The following is a 23,704-nucleotide window of genomic DNA, read 5'->3' on the forward strand; positions in this document are numbered from 1 at the left end:
TGCTAAGCACATGACAAAACTGAAGAATCAACTGTTCATCCTCTTTGCTTTTCTGACAGAGATTATTTTTGAGATATAATGAAAACCAAGCTAAGGATCAGGAATAGAAAAAAAATTACCTGTTTTTCCTCAGGAGGCAGTTTACTCCATTCATTGCCTAACATCCTTGTAATTTCTGGAAATGGGACTTCTGGTCTCTTTGCTCGAAGCTGTTCTCGACGCTCATTCATGAACCGAACATATCCTGTAAGGGGGGATTTGGGTGCATTGCTGTCTCGAAGAGGTTTCTTCCTTTTTCTTCCTTTGGACCACCCTCCTCGTTTACTTCTTTGCTACAACACAAGACAAAATAAAAACTAAAACCAAATTACAATAACAAATAGAATGTCCCCAAATTACACAATAACACTAATAAATGCTAACAAACAAACAGGGTAAGAGTTGTATTTTCTTGCCATTAAGGCCCTGCGTATTCAAAGCTCTCCCTGTCATAGGTACAAATAACTGCAATGTAGTTTTCAAGAGGGGACTCCAGGTGGTGTACTTAGAGACCCTTTCATGTACCACACTACAAACTGTTGTACTAGGGCATATTCTAATGCTAATCCCAAGAGATAAGAATAAGGGGGGTCATGATCACTCAAGGTTGGCCTTCTTGTGCACTTAACAAGTCCTGACTCCCAACAGGGGAATATTCTAAATGAGAAATGCAGCATATACACAGTGCTGTGTCAGAAAAGCAGACACTGTCACAGTAGATCAGAACAAGATTTAACATGCACTGGGCAAACAAAGAGACAAGTTGTAGCACAGGGATTAAAAATTATTCATGAAGGGTGTTTCTGTTGATACCACTCAAAGACCAGTTTATTTCCCATAGTAGATAGCATGTACACTTTAAAATTAATACCTAAGTCTTAGAAAAATTTCTGTAAATATAATATATCCAAAGTGAAGTCTAGTTTTTTGGCTTGATGATTTGTTCCTTAAGATGTTTATTTTAAAAAGTCAGAGTCCTTTATATGTTATTAGTTAAAATCAAAAGATTAAATCACCTTGGCCATGGCCTGAATAGCTCAGTTGGTTAGAGCATAGACCTGATACATTCAAGGTTGAGGGTTCTGTCTCAGGTCAGGGCATACACAGGAATCAACCAATGGGGCCCTGGCTGGTGCGGCTCAGTGGATTGAGTGCCAGCCTGCAAACCAAAGGGTTGCTGGTTTGATTTCCAGTCAGGGCATGTGTCTGGGTTGCAGGCCAGGTCCCCAGTGGGGGAGCACGCAAGAAGCAACCACACATTGATGTTTCTCTCCCTCTCTCTCCCTTCCCCTCTAAAAATAAATAAATAAAAAATCTTAAAAAAAAGAAAAAGGATCAACCGATGTCACTGGCCAGTGTGGCTCAGTTGGCTGGAGCATCATCCCATAAAACCAAAGGGTAGTGAGTTCCATTTCCAGTCAAGAAGGGCAATGTCTGGGTTGAATGTTCAGTCCCTGGTTGGGGAACATAAGAAGCAACCGATCGATATTTCTCTCTCAATTCCATGTCCCCCCTTGCTTCCCTTCTCTCTACAATCAATTAAAAAAATATATATATATAAAGATTAAATCACCTCTAAAAAAGGTACAACAAAAGGACTGAGGTACCACTAATATTTTATTACAGGCCCCTTTCCTTGTCTTTTTTAATGAAATGCAAGGGACATCATGTATTTGTTTCATAATTTTATGTATACATATAACCTATCAGTTAGTATATTTTATGGATACAAGAATTCTTATTTCAGAGAAGAGAAAGATAAGCACCTGGCTGGCATAGCTCAGTGGATTGAGTGCGGGCTGCGAACCAAAGTGTTGCAGGTTCGATTCCCAGTCAGGGTACATGCCTGGCTTGCAGGTCATGACCCCCAGCAACCCCACATTGATGTTTCTCTCTCTCTCTCTTTCTCCCTCTCTTCCCTCTCTAAAAATAAATAAAAAATAAAATAAAATCTTAAAAAAAATTACAGCTTAAAAAAAAAAGATAAGCAAAATACGACAAAAACACCTAAATATTAAATACAGTACTATACTCTTCCAAGTACATAAAAAATGGTGCAATAACTCACCACCAGGCAAATGGTGCATTTGATGTCAGTTGTTTTTTTGTAAACCTTGTAACATTAAAGCTAATGTTTAAGATGTTTGAGAAGCTTTAAGCATTCATCATAACCTTTAAGAATGCCATCATAAAAAAATCAGCTCTTTTAAATAAGAAAGATAAAAATTAATGATAGTATTCTTCTATGGCTAAAAAGAGTACCTTAAAACAGAGACAATGTAATAAGTTATTTGTGAGTAACACTGGAAGTCCAATAAGGCCATAACTATGCAGGCCCATATGCAATTTCTATGTGAATTAAAGATACCCCCATGGAAGGTGGAATGATTGGTAAGTGGTGTGAATTCTTTGTGCACATACAACTACAAGCTGCAAGGCTTGGGGAGATGTGTGTGGTCTTGAACACAGGTGTGTGGACTTCTCATTAAATACTTATTTAATGAAATAACTCATTTGTTCATTCAACAAGCATTTGTTGAACATCTAATATGATGCAGGTAGAAATTTCTTAGGAGTAAAACGAGTCTACCTGTCTTCATGTCATTAAAACTATTAATATGATTCAATGTAAAACAAGAAATATTTAACATAAAACAGAAAATTTTGCAGAATGTAAAAAAGCCAGATGATGGACACCTGCTGCCTGCTTCTTTACAAGGTTCAGAGATAAGTAACAGAAGGAGTACTTCAGCTTACCTCATCTTCATGCCTCTGCTCATTGCCTTCTGCTGTGTTTGAAGGCTCATTCTGAAGCAACTGACCTTGGGAGAGAGCCTCCAAAAATTCTGGATTGTTGGTGGATGATGTGGCTCCACTACTATATGGAATCTCTGGGTGGGTTAGCCTGAAAAATAACAGGCAGAAGTGCAACAGTTCAGTATCAACAGCATCAAACTCTCATTTATCAAGGTTCAAGACAAATTTGCCTGCTAGCAAAAGCATAATAGGCCAGTTCTCGAATTAATTCCCCCACATCAATCTGTGTAAATGTAAACAGTATCTCCACAGCAGTTACAGAGCATTAAATAACGGTTTCAGTGTTTGATTGAATCATATCAGTTCCATGAAGACTACTAAAAACAGCTATAAATTTTTTCCCAAAATATTCTCTCTCCCCTCAGCATACAGACTTCACAATTTAGTTCTGATCATGCAACAAAGTCTGATTTTTATATACTACCTTTCATGTATCTCTAATGTAAAGGGAAAATACTATTAATGGAAAAAGAGAATAGGAATGGGAATTGTAGAAGCAGTTTTCCCCCAGTATAAGAAAGTTCTTGAAGAGTGTAAGAAATGTCTTATGGTACATTCCACAGACTATTCTTTCTAGGATTATGATGTTTATTGGCAACCAGGATTGTTTAAAAATGGTATTTTCAAGTTCAGTAAGTTCATGTATAAACGTTAATGAATTAGATATATTTCTTTTCTGTTGCCACCATTTGTTCTAGATGGTCAGCAAACCAGATCTCACAAGAAGATACACTATCACACATGGATAAAGAAATGAAAGAAAAGACAACACCATGTGGCATGAGTTTGAGGTTTTCTGGGGGAAGGAGTGAGAGAGGTGGAGGAAGATATATAAAAGTAACAGTTATTGTTCTGGAAGAATATGCATACTTTATAGGGTTATAGGTACATAATTAGTGAAACGTGGGTTTACAAAATGCGCTGTAAAGGCATGATAAGAGGCTATGACAAGTTTTATATGTGTGGAGAGGATGTTAATAGAGATTTTACAGAGGAGGTCTTGAAAGATGAATAGGCATTCATCAGGTAAATGATGTCATTACAAGCAGAAAGAACATGATGTAACAGAAGAAAGAGAACCTTATCAGGAAACTACTGCAACAGACTGAGAGACAAGGTCAGGCAGGATAGAGAATAGGGGATAGAAAGCTAAGAGATAGAACAGAGAGAACTTTAATGACAGAATATAGTGAAGGAAAAAGAAGAGCCAACTGTAATTCTGAGGTTTCCAGATTGTGTGATTATATACTATGAACCTAGGTAACAGTTGCAGAGTGTGTGTGCACATGCATGTGTGTAAGAGAGACAGACAGACAAGAAAATGGTAAGTTTGAATCATTTCAGGAATAATTACGTGGAGCTGTCCCACAGACAACTGGAAACATGCCCTGAGAGAATGGAAATGAAGATAAGAAATGAGACAGATCTGAGAGGCATCAGCCCATGGAAACAATGGAAATTACTAGACATTTTCCAGAAAGATAGTTAGAAGAAATGTCAGGACAGAACTCTGATGGCACAGTATCATTTTAGAATCAAGTGTTAAAAGAGCTGGTTAAGAAAAGAGGGCATTAAGAGACTTAGGACAGAATACTGTTACAGAAGCCAAGTCAGGAAGACTTTTAAGGAGTTATTAACCAAGTACAATGTTGCAGATGTCAAGTAAGAAAGGCTAAAAGTATCTTGTTAAATTGAAGACCTAAAGTTTGCTGGCAATTTTAGGGAGTAGTTTTAGTGACATTATGGAAATAACCAGATTACAGTGTACTGAGAAACGAGTGAAAGCACATGCAGACTGTCCTGAAAATGAAAGAAGTTTATACTTTTCTAACCCTTTTTAGAAAACCTAATAGATTATTGTAAGCAGTAGCTTCCTACATTTTTAAGGTCCTTTGAAAAAGGGTAAGAGAATCTATGAACTCAATGCCAATTATATTTCTGAAACGAGGAGCCAGAAGAGATCCAGTATGATCCCAGCACCTTTTTTTCCAATAGTTCAATTACTTTGGATGTTTTAGGCTACCTGTTCTCTCACTGTCATTCTCATTACAACTGTGCCATCAATTTTTAAGTTACTAAGTCCTGCACATATTTATTTCAGTAAAATATGAGAACTACATTCCAGAAAGAGTACAAATCCTATCAGTCTCTGACTGAAATAGAAATCAGAGGGGAGTAGTCAAAGGCATTAAATGCCTCAGATACGACAAGCTGGATAAAGATTGAAAAAAAAAAAAAAGAGAAAAAAGGTCTCTTTTGTTCCTATGAATAAATTGTCCACGCTCTTAGCTAAAACTAACCCTTCCATTTGTGCCCTGGATCCCACACCTGCTAGCCTGCTCAAAGACATAGTTTTGGCAATTCTGCCCTCTCTAGCAACACCAATTCTTTCCTTTCTACTGAACTGGCCTAATCAGCACACAGATATGGTATTATTGCTTTTAAAATAACACATACATACCCCACTCTCTTGATACCACTTCATTTTTCTTTTTTCTTTTTATAGGATTGTTTATACTTATTGACTTTGTTTTTGTTGCAAAGAATTGTTTATACTTATTGCCTTTAATTTCTCTCCTTTTGTTCTCTCTTAAACCCAACCCAAAACAGACAGTGCTTACAAACACTTGTCAAGGTCACCACTTACCTCCATGCTAAATCCAATGTCATTTATCAGTCATCTTGCCTGATCTTTCAGAAGTATTTGACCCAGTTGATGATCTCCCATTGCATTTTACTTGTTTTCCAGGGCCACACTCTGGTTTTTCTGTGTTACCTTTTCAAAAGTTACCCTTTTGGGGTAGTTACCCTTTTAACTACCCCATTTAGTCTTTGCTGACTGTTTCTCTTCAGCCTTACTTCTAAATGTTGGGAGTATCCCAGAGTTCAGGCATTAGAGCTCTTCTTTTCTATCTACAAAGTCATCATTTCTTCAGTGATCTCATCAAGTCTCACACCTTTAAAGTTGTAACAGGGTACAGCCAAGGGTGGGGGCAAAGAGGGATTTGTAATGGGGTCCAGAACTTGATGTCCAGGAAATAATAGGGAAAAATACATATAGGATGTTCTTACCCCAAGTCTGAACTTGGGGGATGGGATGCAAGGAGCAGGACCACCTAGAGCTGTTTTGCATAGCAACAGTTTTGCAGATAATCTCTAGAATGGTCATTTAACATATCTATAACCTTTAACTGGTTTCATGGATATGTTAAATAGCTGTGGTCATGCTTTGAGCCAGGGGGATGAGAGTGACTTCCACTGAAGATGTAACTGGGGGGGCAGCTCCCCCTGGTTACAGAGCATGCATATGAGCTTGGAGATGAATGGCTTCACACCACAGGGCCACATCTGACCATACTTACTATGGCAGCCCAGTAAAGCTGGAGAAATATGGGAATGCTGGCAGCTGTGGCCAATTGTGGAAGGAGTTGGAAATAGTGTGGCAAAGGAAGATTGGCGCTGGGATTTAAACCCGGGGACGGCAGCCATGTGGGGTCTTTTCGGAATCATGTGGCTTGGGCAGAGAAAAGCCATGGACTTCTATTTCTCTTTCTGAGATACAGTACCCCCGACTGGGCAGAGGGGGGAAGGAAGGACTGTGCGTTTGTGGGTATTCTAAAGGACTTTGGGATCTCAATGAAGACATTAGGTCATTACTCTTTTAAGTTTGTATAACTCTTTAAATAATCCTTTTCCTTTTCACCAATCTCTGGCATTGAGAGATGTCTTTCCTTGGCAGCAGGCAAGGTGAAGTAGTATGGGATGGGGGGACCCCCAGAGCACAAGGGTGGGTCCATTCAGTAATAGTATATCATTCACCCCACCCCTGCCAGGTCTGTTTTGTAACAAAGCTAGTATATGTATACTGATGACTCCCAGGTTTCTCCTTCTACACTAGATCTCCTCTAACTTCTGAACCTGACTATCATTTGCCTATTTGACAACTCTGCACAGACATCTCTTAATTATCACCTCAAGTTTAAAAATCTTCAAAACTGAGCTCCTAAAATTCCATCCCCTACCTCTCCATTTCCCCATCCAAGTTAATTCTACCTCTTTACTCTTTTAGGCCAAAACCTTGGAGTTATCTTTGACTGCTTTTTTTCTCCCTTCTTACATCTGATCTGGTCTTTCAGAGAAATCCTGTTTGGTTTACCTTCAAAATATATCTAGAATTCTACACTTTTCACTACCCGCCCCCCGCCACATCACATCATCTTTGAAACCCACTCCCATGGGGTTATTGCCCTTGTGACTCCATCAAAAATATTCTTGTCAAAGTCACTAGTGATGTTTTTTTAGTCACCAACTCTCACCTAAAATTATTTCAGGAGCCTAACTGGTCTCCTTGCTCCAGCCCCTAGTCTCTTCACTTTATTCTGAACGTAATAGTCACATCATATCATAAAATAAGTCAGATCCTATCATAAAATAAGTCAGATCACATCATTCTCCTCAAAATCCTCCAATGCCTTCTCATCTCACTCAGTGTTACAGTTAAAGTGCTCACCTCTAAGATCCTGTAAGATCTAGTATCTTCCTATTCAAACATGGGCCTTATACCAGCAGAACAGCCATTACCTGGCAGCTTATTAAATGTAGAATCTCCTGTCCTAACTCAACTTTCTAACTTAGAACCTACATTTTAATAAGCTCTCTAGGCAATTCATATGTACATTACAGTTTGAGAAGCACTGATGTGGCCCTCAATTACTCCTCTCCCCCTCATATACTCTGCTCCAGCCACACTGCCATCTTAGCTATTTCTAAAAGGTGGGAACACATCTACTTCAGGATTTTAGCACTCATTCCTCCCTCTGCCTAGAATAATGTTCCTCAGATAACTGCAGGCTAGCTATCATACTTCCTTTAGGTCTTCATTCAAGTAAATTTCTTATTAAAGCCTCTCTGGGCCATCTTATTTAACACTGAACCCCAAATCCTACTTTATTTTTTAATCTATAGTTCTTATCAAAACAGTATGTATATATTTCACTTATTTGTCCTGGTTTTTTTTGTCTGACTACCCTGGTAGGATTTGAGCTTTACAGGGACTGGGATTTAAACCTGTTTTGGTCATTGCTTAATATATGGTGCTCCGAACTTAATATATGGTGTCTGGCACATAGTAGACACTCAGAAAACTTTGCATTGAATGAAATCAGTTTAGCAATAGGCAGACTTCAGCTAAGTCATGGAGAAGAAGACTACATAGCAAGGTGAGAGGCAGATATTAATAAGGTAAGAAAATGTGAAGGAAGGAAACAGAATTAAAAAGTGTAGTCTATTTTTAAAGAGCTCTAAAGAATATTAAAACAATTCGTCTTAGGGATTAGCTAACACTTCGATCTGTTATTAAATACACTTCTTTGGCAAAAACTTTTTTGTACCTACCAATTACGCTTTTGAAAAAAATATTTTATTGATTATGCTATTACAGTTGTCCTACTTCCCCTGACCCCCTCTCCTACCCAAATCCGCCACCCCCTTCCCAGTTCCAATGTCCATGGGTCGTATGTACATGTAAGTTCTTTGGCTTCTCCATTTCCTAACTATTCTTATCATCCCCCTGTCTATTTTGTACCTACCATTTATGCTTCTTATTCCCTGTACCTTTTCCCTCATTCTCCCCTCTCCACTGCTGACCCTCCATGTGATCTCTATTTCTGTGATTTTGTTCTTGTTCTAGTTGTTTGCTTAGTTTGTTTTTGTTTTTTTCCCTAGGTTTAGTTGTTGATAGTGATGAGTTTCTTGTCATTTTACTGTTCATATTTTTGATCTTCTTCTTGTTCTTAGATAAGTCCCTTTAACATTTCATAAAATAAGGGCTTGGTGATGATGAACTCCTTTAACTTGACCTTATCTGGGAAGCACTTTATCTGCCTTTCCATTCTAAACGAAAGCTTTGCTGGATACAGCAATCTTGGATGTAGGTCCTTGCCTTTCATGACTTGGAATACTTCTTTCCAGCCCCTTCTGGTCTGTAAGCTTTCTTTTGAGAAATCAGTCGAGAGTCTTATGAAAACTCCTTTGTAGGTACCTGTCTCCTTTTCTCTTGCTGCTTTTAAGATTGTCTCCTTATCTTTAATCTTGAGTAATATATTATGATGTGCCTTGGTGTGTTTCTCCTTGTATCCAACTTCTTTGGGACTTTCTGAGTTTCCTGGGCTCCCTGGAAGTCTATTTCCTTTGCCAGGTTGGGGAAATTCTCCTGCATTATTTTTTAAAATGAGTTTTCAATTTGTTGTTCTTCCTCTTCTCCTTCTGGCACCTCTATGATTCGGATGTTGGAATGCTTAAAGGTGTCCTGAAGGTTCCTAAGCCTCTCCTCATTTTTTTTGAATTCTTGTTTCTTCATTCTGTTTTGGCTGAATGGTCATTTCTTCCTTCTGGTCTAAATTGTTGATTTGAGTCCTGGTTTCCCTCCCGTCACTGTTGGTTCCCTGTATATTTTTCTTTCTTTTACTTTTCACATCCTTCACTTTTTCTTCTATTTTGCGACCATACTCAACCATTTCTGTGAGCATCCTGATTACCAGTGTTTTGAACTCTGCATCTGATAAATTGGTTATCTCTTCATCCCTTAGTTCTGTTTTTGGAGTTTTGATCTGTTCTTTCATTTGGCCCTTATTTGTCTTGGTGCAGCTGTTACATTGTAAGGGGTGGAGCCTTAGGTATTTGTCAGGGTGGGACAACCCACGTTGCTGCACTGTGGTGCAGTCTCAATGAATATTTCTTTTTTAACTCCTTGGTTGTTGGATTTCCATACAGTTCAATTTTCTGGCAGTTCTGGTTATTTTTGTTTTTTAATTTGTTGTTGTCCTTCTTTTTGCTGTGTGAGTAGGCAAAGTGTATCTACCCACACTTCTAACAAATAACTTCTAAACACAAAAGATAAAAATTCCAAGTGTAACATATTTTCGTGGGAAGAAGAGCTATTCCTAATAGCCCTTTTTTATATGCCTTCATTTTATCTGTCCAAAATAGAAAAGAAAGGAGACAGGAGAAGAAAAAGAAACAGACAGAAGTGAGCTGAAGCTTTTAAGCATATTGAAGAAAGAACCTTATTTAAAAAAATCTGATCTTCAAAAAATATATATAACCTTTGGGGGAAAAACTGTTTTAGTATGTGTGGCAATTCAAACAGAAAATACATTTGATTTCCAGAACAAGCCCTGTGGTAGGTATTTCCTTAAGGCAGCTATGTAATTCTCATAACCTTAAGTAGCTGATGTTTGCTAGAGGACTACAAGAGAGAGCTGAATGCAGATTACAAAGCAGTTTACAATGGCTCTCATTCTCTTTACAAAATGCAACAACCTGCCTTCTGTTCTTATGATATAAAACTGCGTCTTTAGCACCTATACTTTCTCAGAAGCTCTGTTTTGAAGCCCAGGCAGAGGCCCAGTATCCTCTGGTTGCTTACCCAGTTGTAGCCAAATCACTACTCTCCTTGGAGCCATCTTCATCTGCAAAAAGGGGAGGCAGTGTGGAACTAGTCATCAAAGTTTCCATCTCTCTAAAAGGAAGAGAGAATAAAAGTTAATTAGTGGCTTAATCACTTCAAGTTCAAGTTCCACTAATTTAAGAGCCAGCCTTCCTTAACTTTATCACATCAGCAGCAGAATAGAAACTGACCTGAATATTTATTTTCTTGACTTGGACACATGAATTTAAACTCTATGGATAAAGAATGGGGTTTCAACCCTGATCTTAATCAACTGGACAAACTAAAAATAGTTAAGAATTTTTTTACAACTGAGACATAGTATGGACAATTCCTTTTTTGTTTATTCAGAATATCTTCAAAAGTATTCTTCATTTCCTGTAAAAAGTGTTAAGCAGCATTGCAAACCTGAGCAAGTTATTCAATCTCTTTAAGATACAATCTCACTTTCTGAGACAAAACTGCTGACTTACCCACAGGGTTATTGAGAAGGATTAAACTGAAATGGCTTCATCAACAGATAAAGGCTAAGATGGTAAGTGCTTTGAGTATTATTATATAAATAACAGTACTGTTATTATAGCATTACCAGTTCTCAGTCCCAGATCAATTATCCTTAGATTAAATGGCAACAAACTAAGCCCTCTAAAAGGAAATGATGCAAAGGAAGTGGAGGATGGAAGACATACTGATATGGTTTAGAAAGAAAGAAACCACACTTTCAAGCCAGAAAATGCTTTACATCACTATGATGACCAAGAGCAGAAACAGATGCACTTACATACAGGAAACCAGGCTAAATTAAAGAAAACAAATAAATCACTAGACTTTCAGGTTATCAGACTGAAAGGATAAAAGGACAAAGTGATAGAGTAATTTCATTTAGCATATATCACTATACGAAAGGTGTTTTCCCTTCAATGCTTACCAGCCAGGGCTCTACCTCATATTGCTAAAAGCAGCAGCCTTCCATTCATCAAGAAAGTGATATTTAAACAAAACACTCAAATGTGACCCCAAACATCAACTACTGAAGTGGAACTACAAACTGCTCATGACATAAAGTGCTCCATTAACTGGGAAAACTGAGAAGCAAATTAGATCACTCAGGAGCTCCCCCCGCCGTTATAGCAGGTGCCGCCACCAAGGACACCTAGTGAACTCAACAATGAAAAGGAAAGCACACAGAAATTCCAATCAAGATGGTGACATAGAGAGACATAGATTGTCTCTTCACACAACCACATCAAAATTACAACTAAAATATAGAACAATCGTCACTCAGGAAGGAACATCAGAAATCGAGTTGAATGGAAGTCTGACAAGTGTCGAATTAAAGAACTCACATCCATCAAGACTGGTAGGAGGGGTACAGACACGGACGTGCTGGTACCCACCCATGTGGATAAAAATTCTGGAGGAATATCTCAAGAGTGACAAATCCCAGACCCACACCAGGTCCTCCAGGATTCTAGTGCCAGGAAAATAAGTGCCCACAACTTCTGGCTGCAAAAACCAGCTGGGATAGAGTTAGTGGAAGAAACCTCTGGAGCCCCACATAGTTCCTCTTAAAGAACCCACACACAGGCTCATCTACTCAGACTCACTCCCTTTGAGCTCCAGCACTGGGGTTGCAGCTTGAAAGGCACCAGTGGTATACAGGGAGAAACTGAAGTGTCTGGCATCAAGGTGAGCAGAGGCCACTGTCTCTTTGCTAAACCCTCTCCCCACAGAGCTGGCAAGCTGGTGCCGTATCTGAGACTCCATCAACCTGGCTAACAATGTTTGACCCACCTTAGAGATCCCTAGAGGCTCTGCCCTATGCAAGCTGCTTTTCTGTAAGAATTGCTGATCGTGGCTCCTAAATGCTATCAAGCAAGCAACAGCTGGCTTCAGTGGGCCCTAGCTGCAGCCAGGTTAGATTCACAGCTTGGCTTTGCCTGGGAATCTGCAACCCCAGCACAAGTAGCAGCCATCTCAGATTGCTCTACAGCTCAGGCGGGGTGCCTGGGGCTAAACGCACCCGGGGGCTGACCTTGGTCTGCACCACCAGGGCACCCAGTGGACAGCTACAGACCACGTCAGAGCACCACCACCCTGCCCCTGCACAGCTGATCCTCTACTGACAGTGGAGGCTGGTGGTAAGTAGTTACAGTCAGTCCTTGCAGCTGACTGGCCTGGGTAAATCCCTCCCATTGACCTGCCAATAGCAACCAAGTCTCAAATACAAGAGGGTGTACTCAGCCCACACGAAGGGCGCACCTCGAGTTCCCAGTTTGGGTGATGGGGGAGGCTGTACCACTGGATCCTACAGGACACCTACTACTTTAGGGCACACTACCAAGACACGGAGTCAAAGCAACTCTACCTAATACACAGAAACAAACACACGGAGGCTTCCAAAATGAGGAGACAAACAAACATAGCCCAAATGAAAGAACAGATCAAAACTCCAGAACAAGAGCTAAACAAAATGGAGATAAGCAATCTATGAGATGCAGAGTTCAAAACGCTGTTTACAAGGATGCTCAATGAACTTAATGAGAACCTCAACAGCATAAAAAAGATCCAGTCAGAGATGAAGGATTCACTAATTGAAATAAAGAACAAGTTATAGGGAAACAACAGTACAGAAACAACAGTAAAGCTGAGAATCAAATCAATGATATGGAACATAAGGAAGCCAAAAACAACCACGCAGCACAACAAGAAGAAACAAAGAATCCAAAAATATGACGATAGTATAAACAGCCTCTGGGGTAGCTTCAACAGATCCATCATTCACATCATAGGGGTGCCAGGAGGAGAAGAGCGAGAAATTGGAAATCTGCATGAAAAAATAGAGAAAACTTCCATAATTTGGTGAAGCAAACAGACATGCAAGTCCAGGAAGCATATAGAGTCCCAATTATAATGGAAGCAAAGAGGCCCACTCCCAGACACATCATAATTTAAAGGGCAAAGTTTAAAGATAAAGAGAGACTCTTAAAAGCTCAAGAGGAAAGAAGTTAAGTTAGAAGGTTGCCCCATGGGAGTGGGGAGGAGGAGGATGGATGAAGAGAGAGGAGGATTAAAAACTACAACTCGGTAGTTATACAGCGGCCATGGGGATATAAAGTACAGTATAGGAAATGGAGTAGCCAAAGAACTTATACCCAAGACCCATGGACATGAACAATGGTGGGTGGCCTGTCTGAGGGAGTGGCGACACTGGGCGGAGGGGGGCAAAGGGGGAAAATCGTAATAGCATAGTCAATAAAATATAATTTTTTTAAAAGAGAAAGCCCAGCAGTTCATGCAGAGATAAGATTCATCCCACTGAGGTGGAAATGAGGAAGGAAATACAGATGACACTGACACTGTATTCTAACTAGTCAATAGAACAATTACTTCAAAACTGAGCATTTATTTCTTATTCTCATTTTCTACTTCTAAGTTCCATAAATACCTCAATGTGAAAAAATACATCTGTTTATCTACTGTCCATTAGGGTGAAGCATGGGAGTCATGGAGAGGATCTTCTCTTCAACCACAGGGTGAACAGTTTCCTCCATGTGCATGGATGTTTGCTAACCCTCTTCAATTCCTTTAAGATAGGGAGTATTTACAGGGGGTTCTAACATTCTAGATGTTTTCTGGAATAATCCTGACACAAGTGTCCTTAATGGCATACAGTTGAACTGTATACCAAAAGCAAATATTCAGCTAACCAGGTATATACCCCCAGACTTTAATGAGACTCATCTTACTGGCTTCTTTCTAAAAATCTCCCTAGACATAAATGAAGTTTCAAGAACCTCAAGATTCAGCATCTGAAGCTTGTAGAGTCCCTCTCACACCTCAAAAGAAGCTGAGTTATCTGGCAGGGGACAGATGAAATGTCTTTTTGTTCACTATGACAGCACAACCTTCTTCAAATATCTAGTTACCATATTTCTGAAATACGGGGAGGCAGCTGGACTATAAAACCCTAACATCTAAACAGATCATATAAACAAAGGAAGTTCAAAGAACACACATTTCTTCCTTTTTCTTTTTTTAATCTTAAGTTTTACTCAATCCATATGGCTTCAGATGTATTTTTTCTAGTGTTACTTAGTAGTCAGGTCTCTAAACAATGAGTAATAAAGTAGGTGGAAGGTTAGTGGCCAAGATTAACAAAAGAAGGAAATGAGGAAATGGTCCAATGAAACCCAAAGGCCTCTCAACTAGTCTAATAAGTTGGAAAATAAAATGATTCCCCAAAATATGACTGGAATCCTGTGAGACTGCTTTCATATGGTCCTTGAAGGGGTGGTTCAAACTGAATCATGGCTTCATGGCTGCCAAGCCACTGATTGCCAAAACCCCTTCAGTGCATCTGTGTCTGATAATGTCCCAGTACAGAGGTCACAATGAAATTTGAAATTTTATGCAAAGCACTTATGAAATGTAATGAATGGTGCTCTGGAAGGGGAAAGAGGAGAAATATGTACAAAGAAGCCAATATACAAGTTTAATTCTCCACTGGTGTTTACAAAGACAGGTATATCATGCACCTGGAAGGCTGGAAAAATAGTATTACCTTGGGACTTACACTTTGATCCTAAAAACTGTAGTGAGAATTATATTAAGCACAGAAGATATATATTTGCCAATCAATAAATTCTCTCCCTGTAGTAATATAGGGAGGCAAATCATAATCAAAACATTGCTTTGGTAAATACAGGGCCAGAAGAAAGAAAGTTAGATAGAGCTTAAGAAATGTTCCTCAACTAAAATTGCTCCAGTACCCTTTCCTGACAAAAGGAATGATCTTAACAAGGAGACTATGTTATTCCCAATGTTGGACAGTGCTGAAAGCATAATTTGTATTTCTGTTTTTTAGGGGTTGGCTCTTTTCATGAGCCCTTTCCTTACTTTACATGTTAATCTCACTTCATTAAGTCATCTCACTTAGAGATGCACTGTATTCTCTCCCCAATCATACATCTCAGCATTGAGAAGTGGGATTCTACCCTCATTTTCCATGTTACAGCCCTTATGCAAAACTCCCAATTTCTTTACATGTCACTTGGCTATACAAAACTCAAATTCAAAAATATCTGACCACTACCTTTTATTTCAGCTTTCTCAATTACTTCTACTACAACTGACCTGTAGCTACACAAACCTCTATTCATTGACCACTGACTTCCCTTTCTCTGTCCAGCTTATGTTCCATGCCTACATTCAGATCTTTTGTCAACACTCTCAATCCTTAGCACTACTGTCCTTCTGCACTGCAGATGTAGACCAACTCTTGAGTTTTAGGTCAAGATGGTTTTGGAGAAAAATTATAAAACAAAGGGTGGTACTATAAATTTATGATATCCAACCACAACAGGGCCCTTGATGCTTTCTGCAGTTATTCTACATGTTCTTAGGATATTTTCCAACAGTCACATCAGCTCTGTCAGACTTTTCCAAATAACTGAAACCCAACTCATCCAGACTCTCCCACTTAACTCCATCTCTTCATACTCCCCAGATTCACACCAAATGCCACCCTAAATTGTTATTTATTTATTTGAATCCTCACCAAAGCATATGTTTATTGATTTTAGAGGGGGGAAAGAAGAGAAACATCAATGATCGATCTGTTGCCTTCTGTTTGCACTCACTGGGGTCAAATTGCAACATAGGTATGCGCCCTGCTTGGGAATTGAACCTACAACCTTTTGGCATATAGGACGATGCTCCAACTGAAGACACCTGGTCAGAGCAAATTGCTTTATTTTTTAAAACATAATTCACATACCATAAAATTCACCCCTTTAAAGTGCACAATTCAGTAGCTTTCATATATTTAAAAGGTTGTACAGCCAACACTGTAATTGATTTTAAACATTTTCATCACCCCAAAAAGAAATTCAGTACCCATTAGCAGTCACTCCCCATTCACTCTTTCCACTAGACCTAGGTAACCACTAATTAGCTTTCTGTCATAGTAAACATACTTTTTCTGGACATTTCATATAAATGTGATCATATCCTATGTAGTCTTTTGTGTCTGGTTTCTTTCAATTACCACAAAGTTTTCAAGGTTCATCACACTGTAGTGCCAGGGTTTCATTTCTTTCTTCTTCTTTTTTTTTTTTTTTTGGTGGGTTGTTTCTTCCCAATGAAAACAGCCATTTTGTGCTCAGTTTCCAGAATAACCAACAGATCACAGGAAGTTAGTCCTTTGGGTCTCTGCTCGAAATCATTTCTTTTTATGAGTGAAAAATAATTCCATCCTGTGCCTATACCATTTTTGTTTATTCATTCAGCTGATAAACTTGGGTTGTTTTCTACTTTTAGGATTTTTTTTAAATAATGCTGCTTATGGGCATTTGTGTACAAGTTTGCATATAGATGTTTTCTATTCTCTTGCGCAAATACCTAGGAAAGGAATTGTTAGGTCATATGGTAACTGCATGTTTTTTATCATTTTGAGGAATGCCAAACTGTTTTCTAAAGTACCGACAACATTTTAATTCCCTTTAGCAATAGTATGAGAGATCCAAATTTTCCACATCCTTACTACACTTTTTAGGAGTGCTAGGGAGAAATCAGCTCCACCCCCATTGAGCTATTCTGTCCAACCTAAAGCAGGGAAAATGTGAGAAGAGAAGCACTCTTGAAGTTCACAGTCCATGGGCACAGGCTCACCAAAAGACTGAGACCTAATCATAGGACTACTGAATGATTCTCCTTCCTCCACACTTTACCATTAATCACGAAAGCCTAGGTACTACTTTTCCTTTCACCCAACCCAGTACATCATGTCAACTTTTCAACAAAAATTACAAGGCATGCTAAAAGACAAAAAACACAGTTTGAAGAGACTGAACAGGCATCAGAAACAGAATAAGAGTAAGATATGGCATGAATGTTAATATTATCAGACCAGAATTAAAAAAAATTGTGAAATATGTTAAGATAATGGAAAAAGTAGACAATGTACAGGAACAGATAAATAATGTAAGCAGAAATATGGAAATTCTAAAAACGAGTCAAAAGCAAGTGCTGGAGATCAAAAACGAATGCTTTTAATAGGCTCATTAGTAAACTGGATATGCTGGAGGAAAAACTCTCTAAGCTTGAGAATATGACAAAAGAAATCTCTAAAAAGTGAAAACCAAAGGGAAAAAAAAAGACTGAAGAAGAAATGCCATATTTACTCCCAAACTGTGGAACATCCATGAAGAAGGTAACTAAGGTACATGTAATGAGAATACCAGATGGAGTGGAAAGAGATAAAAGCAGTATTTGAAGTAATAATGACTGAGAATATACCCAAAACCCCCCAAAAACCCCATCAAAAACCAAAACTACACATAAGAACATTATATTCAAACTGAAGAAAATCAAAGATAAAGAAAAAAAATACTGAAAGAAGACAGACCAAAGAAATACCTTATTTATATAGGAGTAAACATGAGAAACGTATCTGACATCTCTTCAGAAACCATGTGGACAAAAAGAGAGTGGCGTGAAACATTTAAAGTGTTCAGAGAAAAAACCTAATAACCTTAATTTCTGTACCTTGTAAAATTATCTTACAAAATTGAGGGGGAAATAAAGATTTCCTCAGACAAACAAGTAAACAAATATTGAGAAAACTTATTTCCAGTACATCTAACTTTGCAATAAGTATTAAAAAGTTCTTCAAAGGAGTCCTGGCTAGTGTAGCTTAGTGGATTGAGCACGGGCCTGTGAACCTAAGTGTCACTGGTTTGATTCCCAGTCAGGGCACATGCCTGGGTTGCAGGTCAGGTCCCCAGTTGGGGGACACATACAAGAGGCAACCACACATTGATGTTTCTCTCCCTCTCTTTCTCCTTCTCTTCCCCTCTCTCTGAAAAATAAATAAATAAATTCTTTAAAAAAAGTTCTTCAAAAAGAAGAAAAATGATATAGATTGGAAACTTGGATCTACATAAAATGAAGGAAGAGCATTAGAGCATGAAAAGTAAAAGTAAAATAAAACCTTTTTTCTTATTCATAATTGATCTAACAAAGTCTGTATGAATAGCAACAATGTATTTGATTATGTATGCTTATACACAGGAGTTTAGTGTAAGTGAAAAGAATGGCAGCAATGACATAAGGGATGAGAGGGAGGAATTAGGAATAATTTGCTAATATAAAGCGCTTGAACAATCCATTAAGCAGTGTAGTGTTATGTGAAAGTGGATATGAACTTGTTGTAAATATAATATTGTAAACTCTAGGGCAGCAAGTCACTAAAAATGTAAAAAAAATATTGCTATGCTAAGAGAGGAGAGAAAATGGAATTAGAAAGCCACATTTCTATAATAAATCCACATTAAATATAAAGAAACATAGATTAAAAGTAAAGGAATGGATAGACAATAGCATAATAACAACTGAAAGAAAGAGAGAGTGGCTATATTAATTTCAGAAAGAGCAAACTTCAGGGCAAGTAAAGTTATCTGAGATAAAGAGGGCTATTACATAATGACAGATCAAAACACCAAAAGGACATGACAATCCTTTATGTGTATGTGTCTAACAACAGAGTGTCCAAATATGTGAGGCAAAAACATAGAAATAGAAAAAAACTGATAAAACTACTATTACAGTTGGAGACTTGACCACCCTTCTATGAGAAATGAACAGATCCAGAAGGTGGACAATTAGTGAGCACGTGGTTAAACTCAATAGCAGCATAAATCAACTGGATATAATTGACATCAATAGGACTATATCATCCAACAGCAGATTACACATTTTCCCCAAGTTCCCATGGAACATCACCAAGATAGATCAATTTCTGGGCCATAAAGCATGCCTTAACAAATTTAAAAGAATAGAAATCATTCAATGTCTGCTTTTAGACCACAATGAAATTAAACTAGAAATAGGTAACACAGAGGAGGCTGGAAAATCCCAAAATACTTACAGATTAAATAATACCCTCCTTCCCTCCCTTCCTTCATTTATTTACATTGTTTATTCTATTACAGTTGTCCCAATTTTTTCTTTTACTCCTGTCCACCAGCCCACCCCTCTTGCTCACAGTCAATCCCCTCTCTGTTGTCCATGTCCATGAGTCATTCATACATGTCCTATGACTAGTCCCATCTCCTTCCCTTCCACCATTCTACCCCACCCACCTCCCCTATCGCTATCAGTCTGTTCCATGTTTCTGGTTCTATTTTTCAAGTTAGTTTATTTTTTCCCATTAGATTCCAGTTATAAGAGAGGTTGTACGGTATTTATCTTTTGCCGACTTCACTTAGCATTAGTAGTCTCCAGTTCCATCCATGCTGTTGGAAAAGACAGGACTTCCTTCTTTCTACTGTGTAGTATTCTGCTGTATAAACATACCAGTTTTTTAATCCACTCATTTACTGATGGGCACTTGGGCTGCTTCCAACATGTAGCTATCGTAAAGAGTGTGCTAGGAACATTGGGGTGCCTAAGTTATTTTAAATTGGTGTTTCAAGATTGTTGGGGTATATTACCAGCAGTGGAACTGCTGGGTCGTAAGGCAGTTCCATTTTTAGTGTTTTGGAAATTCCATAGTGTCTTCCACAGTGGCTGCACCAGTCTGCGCTCCCACCAACAGTGTACTTGTAGAAAGGGTCCCCTTTTCTCTACATCCTTTCCAGCACTTGTTGTTTGTTAACAATATAATTTTAAAATAATACATGAGTCAGAGAAGAAATCAAGAAAAATTAAAGGATATCTTGAACTAAAAAAAATTAAAATACAACTTGGAAAAATTTGTGGGATACAGTAAAAGCAGTGGTTAAAGGTAAATTTATAGCACTGAATAAATATATTAGAAAAAGAAGAAAAATCTACAATCAATAATCTAAGCTTCCACATTAGGAAACTAGTAAATTAAACCCAAAGTAAGCAGAAGCTAAAAAATAAAAACTAGAGCAGAGATTGAAAGTAGAAAATCAACAAAATGAAATGTTGGTTCCTTGAAAATATCAATAAAATCAGTAAGTCTCTAGCCAGTCTAAAAATAAAAAGGACAGAAATGAAAGAGGAGATATCACTACAGATCTCCTGGACACTGAAAGGAAAACAAAGGAGTATTTTGAACAACTCTTGGCTACAAATTTGATAACCATGATAAAATAACTCAATTCTTTGAAATATACAATTTGCCATATTTCACACAAGAAACAGACAATTTTAATAACCTTCCCAAAAAGACAGCATCAATGCAAGAAAGCATTCCTGGTAAAATATGTAAGGAAGAAATTATACCAATCTTTTACATTCGCTTCCTGAGAACAGAAGCAAAGAGAATGCTGCCTAATTCATTCTATGAAGTTAGCATTACCCTAAGACCAAAACAAGGCAAAGACATCACAAAAGAAAACTAGAGACTAATATCTCTCGTGAACATAGGTGTAAAAATCCTCAAAAAACCCCCACTATTAGCAAATTGAATTCAACAATGTATAAAAAGAATTATACATCATGACCCAGTTAGATTTATTCCAGATAGGCAGGGCTGGTTCAAATTCGAAAATTAACAGAATCCATCATATCAACAGGATAAAGAAGAATCACATAAGCACATCAATAGATATAGACAGAAGAAGCTTTTGCCAAAACCCAACATCCATATACAATAAAAACTCTCAGCAAACTTGGAACAGAGGAAAACTTTTTTCAAGTTTATGAACACCTACAAAAATTTTACAGCTAATATGCTTCACGGTGAGTAACTCAAAGCTTCCCCTCTAAGATCGGAAGAAGGCAAGGATGTCCTCTCTTATCACTGCTTTTCAAAATCATAGTGGGAGTCCTAACTAATGAAAAAAGACCGAAAAAAAAAAAGGGAAATAAAAGGGATGCAGATTAAGAAGCAGGAAGCGAAACTCTCTTTGTTCAAGGGTAACGTGATTGTAGAAAATCCAAAAGATTGACAAAATTAAAAAAAAAGAGCCCTACTGAACAAACAAACAAACCAAACAAAAAACCCTCCTGAAACTTCTGAGTATAGCAAGGTTGTAGGATAGAAAGTTTAAATATAAAAATCAATTGCTTTCCTATATATCAGCAATGAACAAGCGGAATTTGAAATTGTATTAGCACTCCCCAAAATAAAATACTTCAGTATAAATCTAACAAAATATTTATAAAATCTACATAAGAATAACTACACAACTGTGGTGAAAGGCATCAAAGGAAGAAGTGATTAAGTGGAGAAATATCCCATGTTCATGAATAGAAAGAGTCAATATTGTCAAAATGTCAGTTCTAAGCTTCATCTGTAGATTCAACTCAATCCCGATAAAAATCTCAGCAAGTTATTTTGTGGCTATCAATAAATTGATTGTAAAGTTTATATGCAGAGGCAAAAGACTCAGAATAGCCAACTGAATATTGGAGGAGAAAAACACAATTGAAGGACTGACACTCCCAAGACTTTCTGTTTAGTTACAATAATCAAAACAGTGTGATACTGGTGGGGGAAAAAAAAAGACAAGTAGATCAATGGAACAGAATACAGAGCTCAGAAATAAACCCATATAAATGTAATCAACTGATCTTTGACAAGGAGCAAAGGTAATACAATGAAGTAAAGATAGTCTCTTCAACAAATGGCGCTGGATCTGAACACCCACATGAAAAAACAAAACAAAGCAGGCTCTATACATAGCCTTATACTCTCCATATAAATTAACTCAAAATGGCTCATAAAACTAAATGTAAAATGTAAAACTAAAATTCCAAAAGATAACATAGGAGAAAATCTACACTATCTTGGGTATGGTGATGACTTTTTAAGATGTAACACCAAAAGCACGGTCCATGAAAAAAATTGATTAGTTGGACTTCATTAAAATGAAAACATTTGCTCTGTGAAAGTCAATGTCAAGAGAATGAGAAAATGTATCTGAAGAAAAAACTGTTATATATTTGCAAAAGACGTATTTGATGAAAAAACCCTGCTATCCAATATATACAAAGAATTATTAAAACTCAACAATAAGAAAATGAATAACCCAATTAAAAAAACGAGCAAAAGACCTTAACAGAGTCCTCACCAAAAAAGATATACAGATTATAAGTAAGCATATGAAATGATGTTCAATATCATGTGCCATTAGTGAACGGGAAACTAAAACAAGATACCACTTCACAGCTATTAGAATGGATAAAATACCAAAACACCGGTAACACCAAATACCGGTGTGGATGTGGAACAACAGGAACTCTTCAATTCATTTCTGGGGAAAATGAATGCAAAATAGCATAGCCACTATGTAAGACTGCCTGGTAGTTTCTTATGCAACTACTCACTTTCTTTTTTTGGAGGGGGTGGTACCAAATTACTTTATTTGAAGAAATGGTACAAATGAAAGACATAAGTGGATGATTGGTACAAGTTATAGAAAAGGTAAAGGTAATTCCAACATGCACACACTGCTTTGGTGACCAGGGAAGTCACTCCTGTGATGGTTGGGAAGGCAGTCTAAGGCTTAGCTCTCTGCACTGTTTCCCAGAGTGTGCTTGTCAAAGAGATACTCTGCCATGCCAGATCCAGGGGCCCCCAACCTGCACAAGTTGGTTATGTGGTCACCCAACTCTTTGATAGATTTCACCTGCTCATCCAGGTAGTGAGTCTCAATGAAGTCACACAGATGAGGATGATTTTTTTCAGTGGCCAGTTTGTACAAGTCCAGTAGTGACTGATTCACACTTTTTTTCCAAGTATAATGCACACTCCATTGCAGTCAGCCCATTCTCCCAGTCTTCGTGTTCTGGTTTTCTGATATCCTGGAGGAAGATCTGGCCACCTAGTGGGTTCTGCAGTTTCATCTGTTTCTCAGCATGTTCCCTCTCCTCATGAGATTGGTGAAGAAAATACTTGGCAAAATTCTTCAAAGCTACATCATCATGGTCAAAGTAGTAAGACATGGACAGGTAGACGTAGGAAGTGTAGAGCTACAGGTTGATCTGGCGGTTGATGGTGGCCTCCCAGTCCTGGTGGTAGTTCTGGCACACCTGCAAGATGGACGTGGTCATGATGGTGGCTGAGGACAGGCGGCTTCGAGGTGCTGGAGAGGTGGCGGGGACCTTGGGGTGGTCTGAGGGTGCTGTGAGCAGGTGGCAGAAGGATGGATCTGGGCAGCTGGATGGGATGGGGGGTGAGTCGAGTGCCAGGTTTGTTCAAGCACTGTTGAAGCAGGAAACCATGGTGACTCTAGGCGAAGACTCTAAAACTACTCACTTTCTTACCATCAACTGCATTTCTTGGTATTTACCCAAATGAGTTGAAAACTTACGTCCACACAGAAACCTATACATGATGTCTGTTGTAGCTTTATTGATGTCGAAATTTGGACACAACCAAGATATCCTTCAACAGAGAAGTGGATAAACAAACTGAGGTATGTA

At 38.2% G+C, this 23,704-nt stretch overlaps 1 protein-coding gene and 1 pseudogene across 2 annotated transcripts in view; both read right to left on the reverse strand.

Moving 5' to 3' along the window:
• HMG20A (high mobility group 20A) overlaps positions 1–23,704 on the reverse strand; it is a 98,115-nt gene that overhangs the window by 42,531 nt on the left and 31,880 nt on the right. For both annotated transcript variants that reach the window (XM_045848580.1, XM_045848579.1), the window contains exons 2-4: positions 10,283–10,375; positions 2,797–2,944; positions 120–332 (exon numbers count right to left, since the gene is read on the reverse strand). In XM_045848580.1, coding sequence (XP_045704536.1) covers positions 120–332; positions 2,797–2,944; positions 10,283–10,371 — 450 coding nt within the window. In that variant the 5' untranslated portion in view covers positions 10,372–10,375. The remainder of the gene's footprint in view (positions 1–119; positions 333–2,796; positions 2,945–10,282; positions 10,376–23,704) is intronic.
• On the reverse strand, positions 22,786–23,362 carry LOC123825227 (annotated as a pseudogene).

The sequence above is a fragment of the Phyllostomus hastatus genome, unplaced genomic scaffold (genome assembly GCF_019186645.2).
Source record: "Phyllostomus hastatus isolate PE091 unplaced genomic scaffold, TTU_PhHast_1.1 phas_contig_62, whole genome shotgun sequence".
In the NCBI taxonomy this organism is placed as follows: Eukaryota; Metazoa; Chordata; class Mammalia; order Chiroptera; family Phyllostomidae; genus Phyllostomus; species Phyllostomus hastatus.